Genomic DNA, 19,497 nt, shown 5'->3' on the forward strand with positions numbered 1-19,497 from the left:
CGTCCGAGTGAAGTTATGCGTTCAAAAAAGGTTGTGAACTCCTAGAATGTCAAGTGATTTGACCTTGATCCTAGCCCCGTTCGTTCACCTATTCATTTTGTGGGAATATTTCCAAAGTCGATGCTATATAAATCAAAACCTAAACACGCCCCCTATCTGTAATTCCCTTTGTCCTGTCAGAAAGTCACGCCTTCCCCTTTCGTCGCAACCCTAAAGGAAACTCCCCCACCTTTGTATGCAGTTCCCTGTAATTCATATGCGACTGTGCCGACAGATAGCGCTACTATGACGGATTATATCATCTACCTCGGGAGAGACCTTGATTCATCACAAATGCCACTTGACGCTGCCAATTGTGCTAAAAATAAAATGTTATTGGTCGCATCATCCTGAAATGCTATTTGGTAGTGTCATTGTCCTAATTATTAATATATATTATTGGTCAAGTCACCCTGAAATGCCATTTGACGGCACCTGTTGTCCTAAAAAATAAAATGTGATTGTCCTGGAATGCCACTTGACGGCGCTAATTGTCCTATAAAATAATCAGTTATTGGTCACATAGTCCTGAAATGCCATTTGATAGTGCTAATTTTCCTATAAAATAAAATGTTATTGGTCACATCATCCTGAAATGCCATTAGAAGGCACGTGTTGTAAAATAAAATGTGATGGTCCTGAAATGCTATTTGACAGCACTAATTGTCATGTAAAATTATATGTTATTGGTCACAGTTCTGAAATGCCATTTGACTGAAATACTAAGCGCTAATTATCCTATAAAATAAAATATGACATTTCCATTGCATGTAAATGGTTCCATGAGGTCATTAATATAACCTCAAAACTCCAATGACCTTGAAATGCGTTCAGTTTTTCTCCGTGATAATAGCCAAATGTGACTTTAATTGCTTGAAGGTGGATTGGCATTTTATGTTTTTTAAGGTATATATTTTTTTCCTCTCTTTCTTTATTTTGTGACAAAATAAACTGTTTAAATACTATCTTTATTATTCTAAAATTTTCTATTGATTTAGAATAATGAGAAGAGAGGTCAGAATTTAATTCCAAACATTATCATCTGATGACACACTGGGGTTTTAAAGCCTGCAATGTGACAATATTGCTAAAAGGCAAATAAATTACAGTACCTACCATATTTCGAGGATAATGCCCTTAGCTGGAGTTTCTTAATTTCAAAAATTCATTACTTTTTTCTCTACCCTGCTCATAGTAAATTAATTTTTCGTATAGAAATTTAATTTTCGCAATGCCGGTTTTAAAATCTTATCGTAATTAAAACAATCTTTCATTTGCTGTCATTGAATCATTCACTATCTGAAAATTGATATTGCACTCCAAAAATAATATATCGGAGGTTGTTATATTATTGGGTAGCGTTGCCAGATCGAAAAATAGAAATTGCTGATACTGATCCTCCCTAGATTTGTCCAAATACTCCCTTTATGGTACTTGAAATTACTGGATGTAGGAATTTCTCCCTAGACATGGCAATGCTGCGATAAGACGCTCAACTAGCAATTCTTCAAATTGGATAGACTTGGATGGCGGGTATCTGACTTGCCGCCTTTTCAAAGTTTAAGTTATTTTACTTTATTTGGCAAGAGAAACAGTTTTATACAAATATTGTGTTCTACATATATACAACTCAAGCTTAATGAAAAGGTCTGTACATAAATTTGCCCATATAGAAAGCATTAAACACATTTTAACCTATGTATTTACAATTCAATTTTCCTCTTTTTGACTAAATCTAAGTTAAAAAAAAAAAACTATGTTCTATGTGTATTGACGGTGGTCTCCCTTCAGATACCAACCAGTTTTGGATCGAGTGGCGGCCCAGATCTGGGACAGCGCCGCTGACATCAGCGAGATTCCCATCGGTGTGCCCAAGGCAATCTTCCCCAAGAATCAGGTCATGCAGAACGCGCTCCACAAATACATCATGTAAGTACAGTACAATCTAAAGTTTGGTAAATGCCAAAACAGAACATTGAAGAAAATGAACAAACAAACCCAATCTTAGTGTTGTTTTATAATTTATCTGGTTAACATGAAATATATACATGTAAAGCTTCGGGGTCTATAGTGAGCTGCCTGCCTTAACCTAATGGCTACAATTCCCGTAGATAAGTTTGCTGCATGATTATCACAATCGTTGTGTTCATTCTACTTGTCATTCAATGATTTGCCAATTTCATTCAGTTCAACCTCCTATGACAATTCACTCCTTACTCTCTTTAATAAGAACCTTCACACAGCATCTCCAAAGACGTCAAATGGATATCTAGAGCAAGAATGTGGCTTTATTCTGCAAAATGTTGCTTAATTGGCTTTGAGTTAATTGAACCATCTCTTACACAACCTCACTGAGAGACAGCCTGGGTTCTCACTACCTCGTAAACTCTGGTCCGCCATCAATAGGATAAGGTGCTCCAACAGCCGCTGTACCCACATGATGCACAAGTGGTTCCTTAAAGAGTCAGCATTGTGTGAATGCGGTCTGGTGCAGACCACCGCACAAACAAACCACCGGTCAACGAATGTCCGCTCCATTAATTTCCCGGCGGGATTGATGAGGTCCACAGGGCTATGTCTGAGGCCCCTAGACTGGCTAGCAAACCTAGATGTCCCCCTCTGACCCCCCACCATATGAAAGAGGAAGAAAAATTAACTTTGAGAGTGTTACTTCTTACATTGTCTTTGTGGTATATGCATTTTATGGAATCAGTGTGAAAAACTACTCTTGTCATGGCATAAATATAACGCATGATAATTTGTTTAATTTCAGCTACCACATGAAGACGTTCCATGAATCGGCCACGGTGCACTACATGCGCTCCAGCCAGCAGTTCCACCTCAACCTGTGCCGGGCCCCCGCGCTGTTCCTGCTCAGCAAGACCGACCCCGTTGGGGCTGAAGCCTCCAACAGGCGGGTGCACGACAGCTGGAAGAGTATTGGCATCCAGGTACCTATAATACTGATTTATCCTCCTATTTCTCATAGTTTTCTTACCCTTTTCCTAGTTGGGTTGGAGAACCATCGTTTCGACAATACGTCTCCGGGGTATTTAGCATGGTTGATCAATAAAACCCTGTATCAATTCAATCTTGACTAAATCATTGCATTATGCGGTATATGTGAGCATACTCAGCAATTGATTCCGACATCCGGTAAACAAAAGCGGTATAATTAAGTGTGGCATCTTGGCTGTCATCACTGAGCTTCGGTAAAGAATCAGTATACACAACTTTTTGAATAATGACATTCATTATGCAAAATTACTGACATATTAACAGAAGAATTGAAAGACTATATCCTACTTCAAAGGCTTCAGATCATTGGAAGTCCAGTCTCTCCTTCGACAATCTCTGAAGCTGTTTTACCCAGTTTAGTCTGGGGCACATTTTTTCTGAATTGTCAATTAACGGCACCAATTTATTTCCTACAAAAACAAATGTATTTGGTGACATTATCCTGACATGCCAATTGACAGCACTAATTTTTCTACAAATCTTATACTGTAAGTAATATGTGGAATTCAGAAATTGACAATTCATGATAATTTATTTATTTTTTTGACACCTCACGAGGAAACTATGTCACCACCCCGTTGGACAGGGGCTGTAGAGTGGGATTTATGAATGTATGTCTTAGAAATATAGATATAATAGAGGCCCGGATTATATGAAGTAGGAAAAACATATGCCTGTAGCTCTTTCTACATACAAGCCGACCTACACAAAAACATGTTGAAGAAACGATTCGTTCTCATGAAGCCAACATCAACTGTGTCGGTCGAGTTTCACGCACATGAACCGGTGCACCAGGGAGCAATGCTGCTAAACCCTTAGAGCAGGCTCCATTAAAATACTCATAGAACAAACTCAGCATGCCTACATTGTGTCTGTGCACTAGAGAAGTCAATCGGTCTGTTAACAATGGACTGTTTTAAAATAATAAAAAATAGCAGCTTTCTCTTATCAGGGTAGATGTGACACTGTATTTCTGATATGTTGACTAAGGAAGGTGAAAGCGTAACATGGCATAATAACACAAAAATTAATTTAGATAATGCCTTTGACTGTGAAAAGCTCAAATCACAGCTTTTTCTTAGTAATCGGATTATTTTAACTTCATCATCATTATTCATTTTATTTTATATTATAGAAACAAACAGTACATGATTTACAGAGATGAAACAATATACAGGAATAAGATACTTCATGTTGTGTACCTATGATATGTTTCCTTGTAATGTCTTCTAAGTGGTATGTTTATTCCTTAATTACCAGGTGACGTGTGAAGTATATAGGTGTGTGTGTGACGTGTGTAATATATGTGTGAGTGTTTGTGTGTATGCGCATTGAACAGTTTAAATTATTGACATGATTCCATGTTTGAATTTGGGCAGTGAATCCGAAAAAATATCAATGTTAGAGTTAGTATAATTATTATTTAGAGTATGAAGAGCTCGGTTAATTGGCGAATTAGATGCTGCATTTGTTCATGCGTTCTTTCATTGAGTTCTAAATGAATTGCAATGGCCACTTGGATTACGCTGGTGATGAACAATTTGGCCACAGCATCAAACCTTAACCAATTATTTACCTGTACATTTTTAATTCCAGACCACCTGGAAATGCTGGGACAGGTCCCCTCACGTGTCCCACTACAGGTACCACACCAGCGAGTACCTCACTCTTATGAGTGACCACCTCGAGAGCCTGGATCTGCTCTCCCAGCCAGAGAAGATCCGCGCCAGGATCTAAGGGGAACCAGAAACTTTAGGATAAGATTAAGACTAACCATAAACCGAACACAACCTAATGTTAATAATACAAACCTGAAGTAAAGTAGTAAACTGACTTTCAAAATGCTTACGTAAATTTGCAATCTCCAAATTGATTTGTTACAATTTTCAGCTGTATAGGAAGTTCCCAGGCTAATTGTAGCATCCACCACCAGCGCAGAGTTTAATATTGCATGAACATGGTAATATTTCACAACAAAATTTTACTGACTGTCCGGGTGGCACGGCCATTTAAGGCCATCTCTAAAGACCGACTGAATTTGTATCGCTTGTATTGAGGGCCGCTAAAGCCATTTTAAGTAATTTTCTGATTATCGATTTGTCTCTCGTAAAGGTGATTGGATAGCACGGTTGTTGCAATGATATATCCATATGAGTTATCCTGAAATTATAGGAAATAAAATCAGATTTTTACAATGTTTGCTGCTGCTCTTGCAATGTTAAAATGTCATATAACCTCAATTCTGCTCAATGCTCCGAACACATGAATTTGCTGCTGTTATTTGTTCCCCTATGTTGCCCTCCACACAGCATCCCCAAAGATGATATAGATCATGAAGAGAAATGTTTTTCCTCAGAGCTTTGTGGCATTGTGTTAGTAATACATAATGCAGAGATGGATTTGAATTAAAAAAAAACGTGCGAATATCATTCATTTTTGTGTAAATGGATAACTGTTGTGTATTTAATCAATTATTAATAGTGATTGCAAATAGTTTTATGTACCAAAACTGGAGCATTATCAACTATCCTTTGCATACAAATTCAATCATCTTTCTTTGATATTTTGCAGAAATATCCAAAAACACAGGCATTCAATTCTCATAACCCGATATGGCAAATGAATTTCATAACCTCCAGTTTGGATTATTGACTTTTCACTATTGACTCAAGCGGACATAAACAGGACTTACTGTAATTTTAACATTTTATATGGATTTTTTTGTAAAACCTTGAGACCTCTATTTTATACTACATGTATATATTTATATGTATGTACTAGTAAAATAATTATTAGGCAATAAATGTTTACTGACCTAAAAAACTTGCAGCTTACTGTAAACTTTAGACACCTTTTGATCAATATTGTTTTTATGATGACTATTGGTTTTAGTGAAAAGTTTTTTACAACCTTTTATTATTTAAATTGGGGTCTCAAATCCATGACAGATGAATTATTTACAATGTAATAAATGAGAATCCAATTTGTAGGGTTTGGCATAAATAAATAACATAAAATAATTTTTTTTTTCTTTCTAAACACCATCTCCTTCCTGAACCTTTGACATGTCAAGATTAGAAGTGTGTCATTCCAGCCTGAACGAATCCAATGAATCTGAATCCGAAGGCGTTTGAATCGGTCCAAGTTCGCAAAATATAATGGAACGAATCCGGATTCACTCTCATTCATTCCAAACTGTGGAATCTGTGGATTTGAAATTGACGCTGGAACCAAGCACGTTGGTTGAGGAAAACATTTTTCAAAAAGAAAGTGCAGTGTTCACAAAAAATCCCTCAACCTTGACCTGTTCCAAGTCTAAGGTAAGTAAATGTGATAAGTTCGTTCACTTTTGTAACTACTATCACTTATCCCCAACTCCGTGGTGTTCCACCGGGTCCAGTGAATCCATCGCAATGATTTACATTCCATTAAAAGAGTCAAAGGAACGAGTCCAATAAATCGAGTCCATTCGGAATCGGAGTTGAGTCCGTAAAATTAGTGGAACGACACACCTGTGGTCAAGATGCAAAATAGAAAATTTAAAAAAAAATAAATATACCTATATTTTTTTTTATAAATTGCACCACCTTACCAGATAATATGTTTGTATTTGTCCTAAGGAGTGGAGGAGAAACGCACTCCCTGAATTTCTGCCAATCTAAAAATTCCCAAGCGCCGAACAATATAGAACACACGCCTCATCACAAATACACCCACAAAACTCGATTCGGTTATAACATAACGCATAGGTACAAATAGGTGCCTATACAATGTGTGCTGCGTGCTGAACAAAAGCAGAGCGTTTTGTACCCATATTCAGAGCAGTGGTTCGTTTCAAATATCGCTCAAAAATTTTACGATAATGTTCGCATATATTGTCATCAAGTCAAAAGCGTGGGTAGGTACATTGCCTTGCAAAATATCAGCCCAGGGAGGACGGCGTTCGAAATTTTTCCACCACATCAAAAGGAACGGTTTGTCAGAGGCATTTTAACCAGGACCTGTGTGTGTCATTGTTGTCGACATTGTGGCTCTAATTTAACATCTACTCTTTTTCATTCAATGTTCCGCTCAGCTTCGACCAAAGACAACATTCTACAAACACCAACATAACAATGCAGAGTAGACACGTTTGACAGGTCAATAAGATTAGTTTTTTTGGATGCGACAGGAAGAATTAGAAATGAGTAATAGTTCATTTTATAAAGAAAAAAACAATGCGCTGACTAGGCCCATTTTATGTATTACAGGAGTGCAAGTCAAAAACAAAAACATTAGTAGTTTGGTAGTACATATGTAGTTTATAAAAGTAGTTTTATAGATAATAAAGCAGAGTGGTTGTGCGGGTGTGATAAACAGAACAGTTTTTGGTTTTTGTGCTTACTGTTACGTGAGGATTCAAAATAATTAAGACCACAAAATCGGTTCACCGATTTTGTGGTCTTTCGATTTGTAAAGAAGTGTGTGATATTATACTATCTCAAGTACAATCAGGATTTTAGTACACAGACCACCTAGTTACTCTTTTGTGATAATTTTCCTGAATATAGATCAAATTTTCCTGGACTCGATTTTTTGCCCTTTTTTTGCCAATGTTTTTGGATAGGAATGAACTGTTTAAAAATGCCGATGGGTCATTATGTATTTTACAGTTCCATGATAACTCCAGAGCTCGATGTTTGTGTGTTGTTGAAACATTCAGATTTTCAGTTGTATAGTTAATTTCTTCACCTCTATCGGACACGGAAATGATCTGTAAATAACAGTTAAATTAATCATTCATTAGGTCATTAAAAGCTGAGGAGCAGAAAATATAGCAATATTGTGGTATGTAATAGAGTAATTGGCTATACAAATAGGTTCCATAATATTTCATCAAAATGACAATGAAAAGTGATGAAACAAAAATTGGGTTAAATAGTTACATGTCACCTATTTAATCTAGTTTTTGTTTCATCACTTTTCATAACTTTATATCACTTTTTATAGGTGTGTTGAATTGTCATTTTGATGAGTTATCCGGTCACCGTATTTTACAACTATTTAATTGAATGCTTTTTTCGAGAACATTAAATTGTTTAAAAAAATATATATGTGTACAATCCCTGTGACGTTGGTAGAGAGCGAAAGGTATTTTTCAACTTAAAAAATAATTAAATCTTTCTTAAGAAATGCAGTTAGTCAAGATAGACTCGATGCTTTGTACTCAGCACTTGCCGAGCATTGAAAAAGAATTGAAAAGAACACTGAGAATTGTGCCTAAAAATATGATGTCACCTATGTCTTTGACAGTAGAGACAACGGAGGATCGACCTAATACAAACCTCTACAAATAGGTAGGATTTTTTCCCAATTAAATTTATTTTCTATTCCAGTAAGTTTTTATTCCACCCATTTTTGTGAGCAGCAGCCGCCACTGTTTATATATAGTGTGTGATCTACCTTATGTAGTTTCACAGAAAGCTCGTTATATTCAGAGAAATGATTTTTTTAAATAACCTTGGATACACGAGAGTAAACAAGCCTTTACGGTACTGTTACATTATGCTAAACGCATCAAGCATTTTTTTGGCATGGCCATTATCACCATATTGCTCGCCATACAATCCCATATGACGTATTATAAGTGTGTGCGTGGCGATGATGGTATGCTGTGATCTGCTAGTCAGGCGATTTTAAAATCTTATCCCCAATCGGAGTACCTACATGGTGTGGGTGAAGGAGTGGAATATGAATCAGGAGACCAAAATTTCATTTACATTTTTAACTCCAAATAATGTCAAGAATCACTGGTTAAAGCAAGTCAAGTACGTCCTTTAACGCCTGTATGTAATAGGTACTTTAACCATGTACCTATAATTTCATATACCTTATGACTAGAGATGGCAAAATTTCGTTTTGACTAAAAACGCGAAAAAATATTTATGTTTCGAAAATAGGGCATTTATAAGTTTTCTTTGCGTTTCAAGGCATTTGAAAGTGTTTCCAGTGATTTCTATTTCGCGAATTAACGCGAAAAACGTGATTTTGGCCGTATTTCAGCTAAATTATTCTATTTAGCGAAATAGGCGCGAATTTCCCGAAAATACCGGGTATTAAAATAATATGTGAGAATTTCAAAAAATCGATATTTACATTACGATTTTTTATAATTTTGTTACTATTTTATGTGTAAATATTTAATATTTTTGTACTGTAGGCTAAAATTGCTTTTTGACATTACACAAATTGTGCGAAATAAATTACGCCTATTGATGTTAATTGCAATCTGTATTTGTTGTGTTTGTGTTCGACCCGTACTTAGAGTTTCCTTCCATATTAATTTAATATTAATTATTTATTATCTTTCATATGGAAATACTTGCAAATGAAGGTAAACATATATTTTACCAAAAATACTTAAAATATGCGCTAAAAACATTCAGGAAATACATTTTTTCTATTTTGCTACAAAACGCTAAATTATGCCTCAAAATGCTTTAAAACGCTAAATTTCCAATTTTTAATGCTAAAAAAACTGAAAATTAATGCTAAATTTTGCCATCTCTACTTATGACTTGTATCATAATGTATTGTGCATTTCTAAATAAATAAATAATATTCTTTTTCCCGGGGACCCATTAAAACCAAGCTAAATCTATAGATATCAAACACATCCAATTCTTTAAAAATATTTAATTTAATTAATTACAAATACAATACGGTCGATTTCGCTTTATTGGGACACATCGGGTCCAAACACTTCGTCCCAAAAAGCTCAAGGTAGTTAAAAGAAAAAAGTGTTAATTTATTGAGTCTTTTTATGTTTACATAAACATATTACATTTATTCGAGTTTTCTCGAATGTGTTTTTAAACATAATAAATATTTAATTACCTATAGAAAAATAATTATGTACTAACTTTGTTAATACATAGTTACATGAATATGAAAAAAAATCAAAGATCGAAAAAATTATGAACAAACAATTACATAAAAAAAAACAGTAACCCAAAAGTTGACTTCTTATACAGGCAGCAGTGTATTGCCAACTGAACAAATTTTCGTTGGTGGATGGCGTGAGCAAAGTCTACCGAATTGCTGCCGAATGAACTCAGAACTCCCGTAGCGCGGCGTATCTCCTTTCCTTACGCGCGCTTAATATCGCTCGCCCGCTCTGTTTTACTAAAATTCGTTTACACGTTGCGCATCGACTTCAGATGGGAATTTTTTCCAATTAAATGGAATGGTGTCCCAGATAACCGAAGTAAATATGTTTCTTTATTTGGTTTTTGTTCCTTGGGTTTTGTTCCAAATAACGGGCTGTCCAGATAAACCGGTGTACCAATTAAGCGGAATCGACTGTATTTCAAAATAATTTTCAGCTAGCCTTCGCCATCGATTTCTTTTTATTTTTAAGGCCTCCTTTTTTACCCTGGCTCAAAATGTCTAACTTAACCAACTTCCCATCTTTTTTTTTCATGGTCGTATGTAGTTTACTTTTTACCGTCTTTTTACCGATTGCCGTCAATTTACTGGGCATATTTTTGAATCTGCTATCTTTCTTCATGATGACCTTGTTGACATTTTTCATTGTTGCTTTCAAGTCTTTGTTAGATTCTGTGTGAGGATTTTCATTTGGAGTGTTCTTTTCAGCTTTATTGTCGCCAGCGAGGACGTTTCTTTTCATCTCTTGCATCTTTTTCATGTTGCCCTTTCTGGCCTCTATTCTGCGTTGCTTTATCTTTTTTTGATATCTGAAACAAACAATAAAAGAAACATTATAAATTTGATTATACAAAATATCCGGAAACTCATAGTACAAATTGGTAAATCTACGTCACATTTGGAGACAGTGAGAGTAATTCAGCGTCCTTGAGGTGATTTTTCACGGAAACAGCGCTATATAAATTAGCCAAATGTTATTATTATTATTAAATCTGGTCTGAATTTGGAAATAAAATTTTGAAAAAAATTGGAGACTCGGGGGTTAATATCACCTGTTTAATGTCTTTTAAAAGTTTTTTAACCTTTTACAAAAAAAAAAAAAAAATCAAAATGATCATGTTGAAAAAAAAAAGATTTTTTAAGTTCACCATGTGATGTAGATTCCCAATGTATATTAGCCCTTTCCCAATCAGTTTCTGATCCCTTCAGTCCCAGTTTGGAGACATGCCAAACACATGCCCAACATTTGTACGCGGTTGACAATTATTACCTCATGAATGAATATTCTCTGACTACAATTGGCTGGCTTTTGTTCTTCCTCCTTCCTACAACACGGTGAATAATAAATACGAAAATCCGGTCAAAGCAAGATCAAGAGAATAGGATGGAGGTACATAACCTCTTAACCAAGCTCTTTACTAGCCTTTTGTAAGGTTAGCAGTCTAACAACCATTAAATTAATTAATAATTTTGTTACCTAGCTTCCATCATGTCAGGGTTCAGCCCTTTGGTAATCCAGTCTTTTCTCCTATAATTCTTGGCTCTCTCATCAAAATCTTCATTATCCATGTTGATCTCTGCTTCCCTCTTCGTGACCGACACTTGAGTGAATATCTTGGCTGCTTCTTTATCTATAGAACAATGTAAAATCAATTCATTAATTACAGTACAATTTGGTATTGGTGGTACAGAACATAAATTATCTTAAAAGATTTTTTTTAATGCAAATTTTTTGGTATGTGCGAAAAGTCTAGTGAGCTGTACGAAATGGGCTCTCGGGCCGCGTGTTGCTTATCACTGCTCTAGTGATTAATCTTGGTATTTAAACCTAAAAGTATAAGAGATTGATTTGGCCACTTACCATCGACTTTGTATTCAGTCAGTTTGGTGTTGATTTTTTCTTCGATGGCACTAAGGGCCATCAGGTCGTATGGAGTGATGAGAGATATGGCCAAACCAGACCTGCCAGCTCTAGCCGTGCGACCCACTCTGAACAAAGCAAAAATAAACATTAACAATACGAGGAAATTTTATGGGAGAAATCAAACAATTAATGTTAACTCGTAACTGTAACTATGAGGGGTAAATGAGTAAACTGTAGCTAATAGAAATAAGGGCCATGAACCATTAGTAGTACATATTAACTTTCATTAGCTCTACCGCTTTAATAGTCAATGCAGTTTAGTCGTTGCAAGGCGACACATCATTTAGGCACTGGAATGAGATATGGAGTTGAATTAAAATCATTATTTTTTTTGGTAAACTAATGTTTAAGACAAGATTTTTTATGCATAGCACAAAGGGAAACAATTATTTTACAAGCAATAATTATTCGCCTGAAACACTCATCCACATTGAAAAATCTCCTGATAAAAGATACATGACGCCAACGGGACTCGAACCCGTGTCCCTTCGATTTCCGGTCGACAGCTCTGACCACTGAGCTATGGCGGCTTATCTCTTACCCGCGAAATTATTCAATATATACTAGTGTTTCATTCAACAATTACTGCTTGTTACATTTTTCACCTGAAAACAACCAACTTTATTTTATATGAGAAAGGCATTGTAAGTGCTAACTCTCTCACTAGATGGCGTCGAGACAAATTGTCTACATTTTTAGGTGAAATACTTGAACTTGTCAAATATTAATTATTATTTTTGGTAAACTAATGTTTTTAAGACAAGATTTTTTATGCATAGCACAAAGGGTAACAATTATTTTACAAGCAATAATTATTCGCCTGAAACACTCATCCACATTGAAAAATCTCCTGATAAAAGATACATCATATCAGTGCAAATGGACAGAGAAGTCAGGAATGAATTCTGCAAGTCTAGTTTGATCTCTTTAGATTTAGTAGTAAATTCTTTACCTGTGAACGTATTCATTAGGTTCCAGCGGCATTTTGTGATTGAGCACCAGCTGTACTGTGGGTATGTCGAGGCCACGGCTGGCCACGTTGGTGGCGATGAGGACACGCGCCGTGGCGCTGCGGAAGGTGGACAGTGCGGCCGCACGCTCCCGTTGCTTCATGTAGCCGTGCAAGCACACATTGGGGATGCCGATGTTGTTCATCGTGGTAGACAGGAGCTGGCAATCTCTGGAATTACATAATTGTGTGAAAATAATATGAAAAATCTTTGGACTATGCTAGAAAACAGAATTACAGAAATAAACTTTGATTAATACTTGTCTATTTAAAAAAAATTGTGTTATTTCCAGGTTTATATTATATTTATATTTAAATCTTACCTCCGTATATTATGGAAGCATATAAAGCGAAACAAATATAGATAAGGGCATTAACGGTGCTACCCAAATTTGAGTATCTATCACTCGAATGGTTAAAACAAAATATTATAGATATAACAGGCACAGTAAAAGAGAAATGGTAAAAATATATTATTATGTACATATAAGTATGTTTACTCTAGATCACTAAAAGTCACGGACCACCACTGTTAAGTACATAAGATGGGTGTATCAATAGCATCATACTATCATACTAATAAAGATTACTCACTTTTTAGTGGTTGTGAATACCATGATGTTTCCGTCTGCATTATCCCTGATGTAAGTGCGTAGAACTTCAACTAGGAAGACGTCTCGTGCGTATGCGGGGCAGATGACATATCGCTGGTCCAATGTCGATACGGTCGCCTGGGGGTCAGTTTCCGTCCAAACGTGTAGATTCTAAAATGAACATATTCCAATTTATAATTTATATACCTTTTCAATGCAACCCATCCCAATGTACATGTTTTAGTGAAGCTTCTGAGGGGATAGCCGATGATGGATCACATATTATGCGACAGCTGTGTGTATGGGGTTAACAAAATGAACATTTATTTATTTAATAAAATCTATTTTTCAAAATTCATTGTAGAGAGAGATGGCTCAAGGTATTTTACTAATATTGTGTTTTGCTGTGTGTCGGGGCACTGGGCTTTATTTTTATGTGATACCGCACAAAGGTTTCAACTAACTGGAGCCAGTAGAACTACGGCATCCTCAATCTTAATTTGTATTAGTAACACAAAATAATCAGAACTGCTACCTACCAATATAATATAATTTATTAAACAACATAAGGTTTCTTACATCTGTGTTCAATGTGAAAAGCTGGTTCTCCCTGATTTGTTCTGTGATAGTGGCGGAAAAGAGTAGTGTTTGCTTCTTGGTGGGACATTTGTCCAGGATTGTTCGAAGATCATTGTCGTATGAGCCACTCAGTAATCTGAAATAAGATAATTTAGCCAGTCAAATTATTAAGAGAAGATGGTTTGAATGGGCTGTCTTCAGCAAACTTAGATATCCTAAAAAACAGGAAGATATTCCAACACCTCTGGACGCATGTATTTAACAAATACAGTATGGTCTCTATAATCAAAAAACTGAGCCTGTTTAGTTACTGCAATCTTTAATAAACAGTTGGATTTTAGGGACATTTGAGGGTTTGATGTTTTCCGGAACCTTTTAACGTTGATTCGAATATGTAGTAGAAAATTTTGTTATTTTTACTTTTAAATGGTATACTGTGGATATCAATCTTATTTTCTTTCGGTAACTTCGACAACTCTTTGGTTTCGTTTTTGAATCTTTATTTAGATGTACGCAAATTTTTTCATAAATCTATGTAGTAGGAAAATATAAAAAATAACAATTACACTTTAAGAGAAAAATATAAATGCACAAACTTACATTATATAAGATATCTAGGTGACTAAAATAATATTGGTGAGTATGTTCAACAATCAAAAATTATTTTTTACATAGCACATGTCCTACGAAAAGTGCTAAGGCTTGGGGCTTTCTTTTGATATTTGGTAGGTTATTATAAAGTTTTTGCCCTTTATAAAATGCGCTGTTTTGTGTGCATGAAAGTTTAGTTTTGGGAAGCCTAAAATCTCTGCGTCTTCTCGTAGGATAATTGTGAACATTTTCATGGTACATAATATTTCTTTGCAGATAATTTGGGAGCATATTATTTTGAAGCTTATACATCGTTGTTAACGTATTATATATTATATGTTGTTTGGTTGTCATCATATTTAAATTTTGTAACATAATTTTAACTCTATAACTTTAACTAGTAAAAATGTTGCATTTTAAAATCATCCTCATCCCCCTATTTTGTATAACCTGTAGTTTATTATTTTGGGCTTCGTTACATAAGAATAAAACACTAGAACAATAATTTAAATGCGGAGTAACAATAGAATTGTAAACAAGGCGCGATCTGTACGCGAGGATACTAATTGTAAATAATATTTGTTTTGCTGGAAATGCCTAAATCTCTTTAAAATTACTTTTTTCTTCAATGGTCTTGTGTTTTCCCCCACACACCCCGCTCCCGTCGCTTCGAATTACTGGAGGTTCAGATTACAGAAGCTATACTGTACCGTCTTATGTACTTCCATTATTAACTTTTGGAGTATAAATATGGACTCCAACCAAAAATGTTGTGATGAAAATGGCCACCACACGAAGAACCATACTATGTATGCCATCACCCTGCGAGATACAAAAACGAATGAGGGATAAGAAGCAAGTCTACACCACCATAATCTCCAACCTCAAATGTTTTCATAAGCAGGTGTCCAACTATTAGATGGTATTTGTCATTTACTATTATGAGGAGTTGGGAGGAACTTGATTCCAAGGTTGCAAGAGAACACGTCTCGGTAATGATAAACATTTATTTATTTATTTGGGAATGAAGCGGTGAACAGAATATAAACCGACCTGTCCGCCTCATCGATGACCAGGTACTTGATCTTCCTGAGCGAGAAGGTGTCGCATCCGTCTAGGTGGTCGGCCAGGCGGCCTGGCATGGCCACCACCACGTGGGGGCGTCTGGCCAGCGCCTGCCCCTCCAGCACCTGATCGCTGCCCCCTGTCACCACGCACACCCGCAAGCCCATCGGTTGGCCGAGCACCGAGAACTGCTCCCCAATCTAAACATTAATTTATGGATAAATGCAATAAAATGGAAATGATTTGAATTCAATTCGCATGGGAATTTATATCCATAATGAGTTACATAAATTAGAACATCGTGCACGAAAGGTCATTCAGAGAATCATTTATTCAAATGTGTAGTTTAATATTTGTTGTACTAATGTAAAATAATTTTAATATTACTGGGCTAGTATACATTTTCTAGTCTCATTAGCTTTTTCCAGACTTCGCAAGATGTGTAATGTGTGAGCTGGACAAGGGAAAACAAATATCAAGATGAGCATTAACCCTTAGTGTGCCGAGACATGATATTTTGAACCTTAAAAAATGCTACTAGCAAACAATTTTTATTTTATTCGCTTGGCAAGGGAATAATGTAACTTTAACCAGTGGAACGCTGATGGATCTCTGGAAAACATACAAGCATTCTAATATTATCCATTTTTTAATGATTTTCAATGCGATTTTGACCTTAAAGTTTAGAAAAATGTATGAAAAAAAACAAAAGCATCGTTTGGGCTAGTAAAAATTTAGGTTCCACTGATATTTACTGTTTTATGCTCCGGCCTTTAACAGGTTAATTATAGTAATTTCGTCACATGCAAATATGTTTATTTTATCTGTGAAAAAGTGCGTGGAAAAATTCCATGTCAAATATCACAATAATCATTTTCATAGTACTGTACTTATTTACAGGAAAGCCTCCTATGACTTATTTTTATTGTAAAGAATGCTTATTTACCTGGAAAATATAATAAATATCAAGATTATTTTGTAACAACATTTGGAACATATAAACACATTATCTGGTAAGATGTTACAATTCACAAAAACATAATTTGGCAAAAAACAAGTAAGTTATTACTAAAATAGTGACAGTCAGTTTACAGCATGTCCGTTTAAGGGTTAATGGAACGACCCAAATACTATATTATTATAATCACAATTGGTTTCATACACTTTAATGTTCACTTTGTTCTTTTGAATGCAAAAAAAAACAATTGTTATCTAGCCACACAATGTGTGGACAGGACTATTGTTGCCATAATGACCAAATATTAAAATGAGTAAGTAGTTACTTACTTATGAAGATGAGTGTTTCTTTTCTATTTGAATGAAGTCAAAATTGATTTAAAATTAATTACATAATTATAATTTTGTTTACTTGATGAGCCAATTCGTGTGTAGGTGTTAGCACTAGTGCAAATATCCCGTAGGGGTCATCGGAGAGCTGTTGCAGCATCGGAAGAGCAAAGGCGAAGGTTTTTCCTGATCCTGTCTTAGCAGCTCCGATGCAATCCATCCCCTTCAGGATGCTGGGGATGCACGCCTTCTGGACTGGGGTTGGCTCCTTGATTCCTGAAAACAACAATTACGTACTTATCTGCAAATAATACAGTAGTAGATACTTTATTATTTTTCTCTTATTCCGCTTCACTCTTAATACGCAATATTTCACTTTCAAATAAATAGATTTAGCTTTATTAATTCAAAACATGATTTATTATGTCGGGGGAGACGGAAAAATACGCACTTTTAATTTTGTTTATTAAGTCACTTACGCGATATGTCAATTAGTATGCGGCGCCGAGCCGGCGGCGACTATGTTCATATCAAGAGTTGGATTATATTCATAATATCGTATTAGAATTAAATCACAAACCAGTCTATACAAACCTAGCGTAGCCCACAAACTACTTGAAAACTGGGATATAACTCTAAAGGGGACGCGAGCAGGCGTTATTAAAGGTTCCCCAACATTTATAGTAACTTTTAGTAATAATATAACTAAATTCAAGTATTAATTCAAAGTAAACATTCCATATTTACCGTGAAGCGGAATTCGTAACCTTTACCGATACTTTTAGTATCGCCCTAGTGTGATCACCATTCACAAACGGAAAGTTTCTTGAAATGGCGATAGCCATATTAGGTGACCAGATCTGAATAGCTAGGAAATTCCCAACCTTCCTCCTCCACATCTTCTTGACCTCCTCACAAAAAACCCCATTTGGGGATGTCGTAGTCCCACGACTTCTTTACACTTGGAGCAGTTGGGACTGTTGTGCGGTATTATTCTTTTTGAGTCTTTGCCTTATTGCTGAGGACGTTACTCCCCTCCAATTGCCCTGGTGAATAAGGTTCTCCACAGCACGGAGAGCCAACGACATTGAAGTTACGGCCACCTGCGATACTTGATCATTCCAATGCATCAGTGATCTTCTTCTGCTTTCCATTTTTCCAGTGACCATGAGCTACTCCAGGTTTGAGTTCTCAATTTGGCAAGCGACCTGTCCAAGTAGACATCTTAGCATTCGTTCTGTCTACAGTTGACAGCCCATTTTGTATGCCAAGCTCTTCCAGAATGGGTAGATTAGTGAGCCCGACTGTCCGTGGATCAAAGAGGAAAAACCGTAACACAAATCTACACCTCAAACGAACGAAACGACATAAGATTTTATAAGTATTTATGAAAAAATCATTTATCTTAGACAGTTTTTATTTTACCTAGGTTTTCACACTGTTTGATCAGCCATGGTTTAATTTGCATCCCAGATAACGACACGTTGTCTTCCTCGGAAGACATTTTGCGTCAGATTAACTTAACGAACTTAACACAAAATTAACGACACCTTATCAGAAATAAATAAACCTGTGAAACCGTCAAATGTCAAAACACACATTTAAGGTTATTTGTTCACATGTCAATTGTCAATGATCATAATGACATGATGCGTAAATCAATTATCTATGGTGTTGAGTCATGTTCAGTGTTGCCCGAATACGAATTTTAAATTGACAGTTATGTAGCTGTTATGTGAGTGCAGGGGCGTATAACTCCCGCATAACCTTGTAACCCTGATGGGAGGAGTTATTCCCAACCCAAATTCTTATAGACAAAGCTGTTGTGGCTGAAAGCTCAGATCTCATTGGCTTAGAGCAAAAATTGTAGTTTGATTTCTCGCTCTCTACCATAGCGACTTGTATAACAGAAAGAGAAGCTAAGCGTGGGTTATGCTCCGATAAAAATTAACGGTAATTTCCAACACGCCATTTCATAAATATACCACTCTCCGCCATTTCGTAAGTTGAAAAGTCAGTTGAAGATTTTAGCGTAAATATTTTGAATTTTCTTTCACCCATCTAAAAATAATGTTACGTGCTAGAATTCTTCAAGGTGATAAATTAATGCCGTGTTGTGTTAAAGTGTGTTATCGGGTCTATCTCCACCAATTGAAAGAAGGACCCGAACCCGTTAAATACAGGTACTAACCTCTCGTTCTTTGATACAATGTTCGTTCCTGATTCCTGAATGTACTTCATTGGCTAATAATTTAATTAATTTTCCTTTTCAGACGTATCCGTTTGATCCGTTTGATCAGATGTATGACGCGATACTATACCACGTATTAGGATGCTAAAACTGCTAAACAAAGCCACGATTACATCAAACAAGGTCATTTAAACCTCTCCAGAATTGCATCACCTTATTCAGATTTAACAGAATTTTCAATAATGTTTGTTGACGACAAAGCTGTGGAAATTAT

The 19,497-nt window shown here is 35.8% G+C and overlaps 2 protein-coding genes across 3 annotated transcripts in view; one reads left to right on the forward strand and one right to left on the reverse strand.

Moving 5' to 3' along the window:
• l(2)k09913 (transmembrane protein 53-like lethal (2) k09913) overlaps positions 1-6,077 on the forward strand; it is a 72,505-nt gene extending 66,428 nt beyond the window's left edge. For both annotated transcript variants that reach the window (XM_089644705.1, XM_089644704.1), the window contains exons 6-8: positions 1,831-1,968; positions 2,813-2,990; positions 4,654-6,077. In XM_089644705.1, the coding sequence (XP_089500831.1) occupies positions 1,831-1,968; positions 2,813-2,990; positions 4,654-4,794 (457 nt within the window). In that variant the 3' untranslated portion in view covers positions 4,795-6,077. The remainder of the gene's footprint in view (positions 1-1,830; positions 1,969-2,812; positions 2,991-4,653) is intronic.
• A 3,689-nt stretch (positions 6,078-9,766) lies between these two features.
• Dbp45A (putative ATP-dependent RNA helicase Dbp45A) lies at positions 9,767-18,665 on the reverse strand. Its single transcript, XM_089644416.1, has 9 exons — positions 18,458-18,665; positions 17,115-17,308; positions 15,734-15,945; positions 14,090-14,225; positions 13,512-13,681; positions 12,861-13,088; positions 11,846-11,973; positions 11,462-11,615; positions 9,767-10,793 (listed from the first exon to the last, which is right to left on the reverse strand). Exons 1-9 carry the CDS (start codon positions 18,534-18,536, stop codon positions 10,418-10,420), a joined length of 1,677 nt encoding a protein of 558 aa, XP_089500542.1. The 5' UTR covers positions 18,537-18,665; the 3' UTR covers positions 9,767-10,417.
• Positions 18,666-19,497: the final 832 nt, after the last annotated feature.

This window comes from Hesperophylax consimilis, chromosome 21 (genome assembly GCF_061612785.1).
Source record: "Hesperophylax consimilis isolate HC1 chromosome 21, BYU_Hcon_1.0, whole genome shotgun sequence".
Taxonomy (NCBI): Eukaryota; Metazoa; Arthropoda; class Insecta; order Trichoptera; family Limnephilidae; genus Hesperophylax; species Hesperophylax consimilis.

What these genes read in the sequence shown, in the direction of transcription:
- Dbp45A (XM_089644416.1), bottom strand. Translation starts at nt 18,536, where the DNA reads ATGTCTTCCGAGGAAGACAACGTGTCGTTATCTGGGATGCAAATTAAA. An exon ending in CAAACAGTGTGAAAACCTAG is followed by an intron (nt 17,309 to 18,457) that starts GTAAAATAAAAA and finishes TGTTGTTTTCAG; the next exon opens with GAATCAAGGAGCCAACCCCA. An exon ending in CCTAATGAATACGTTCACAG is followed by an intron (nt 11,974 to 12,860) that starts GTAAAGAATTTA and finishes TGCTTTGTTCAG; the next exon opens with AGTGGGTCGCACGGCTAGAG.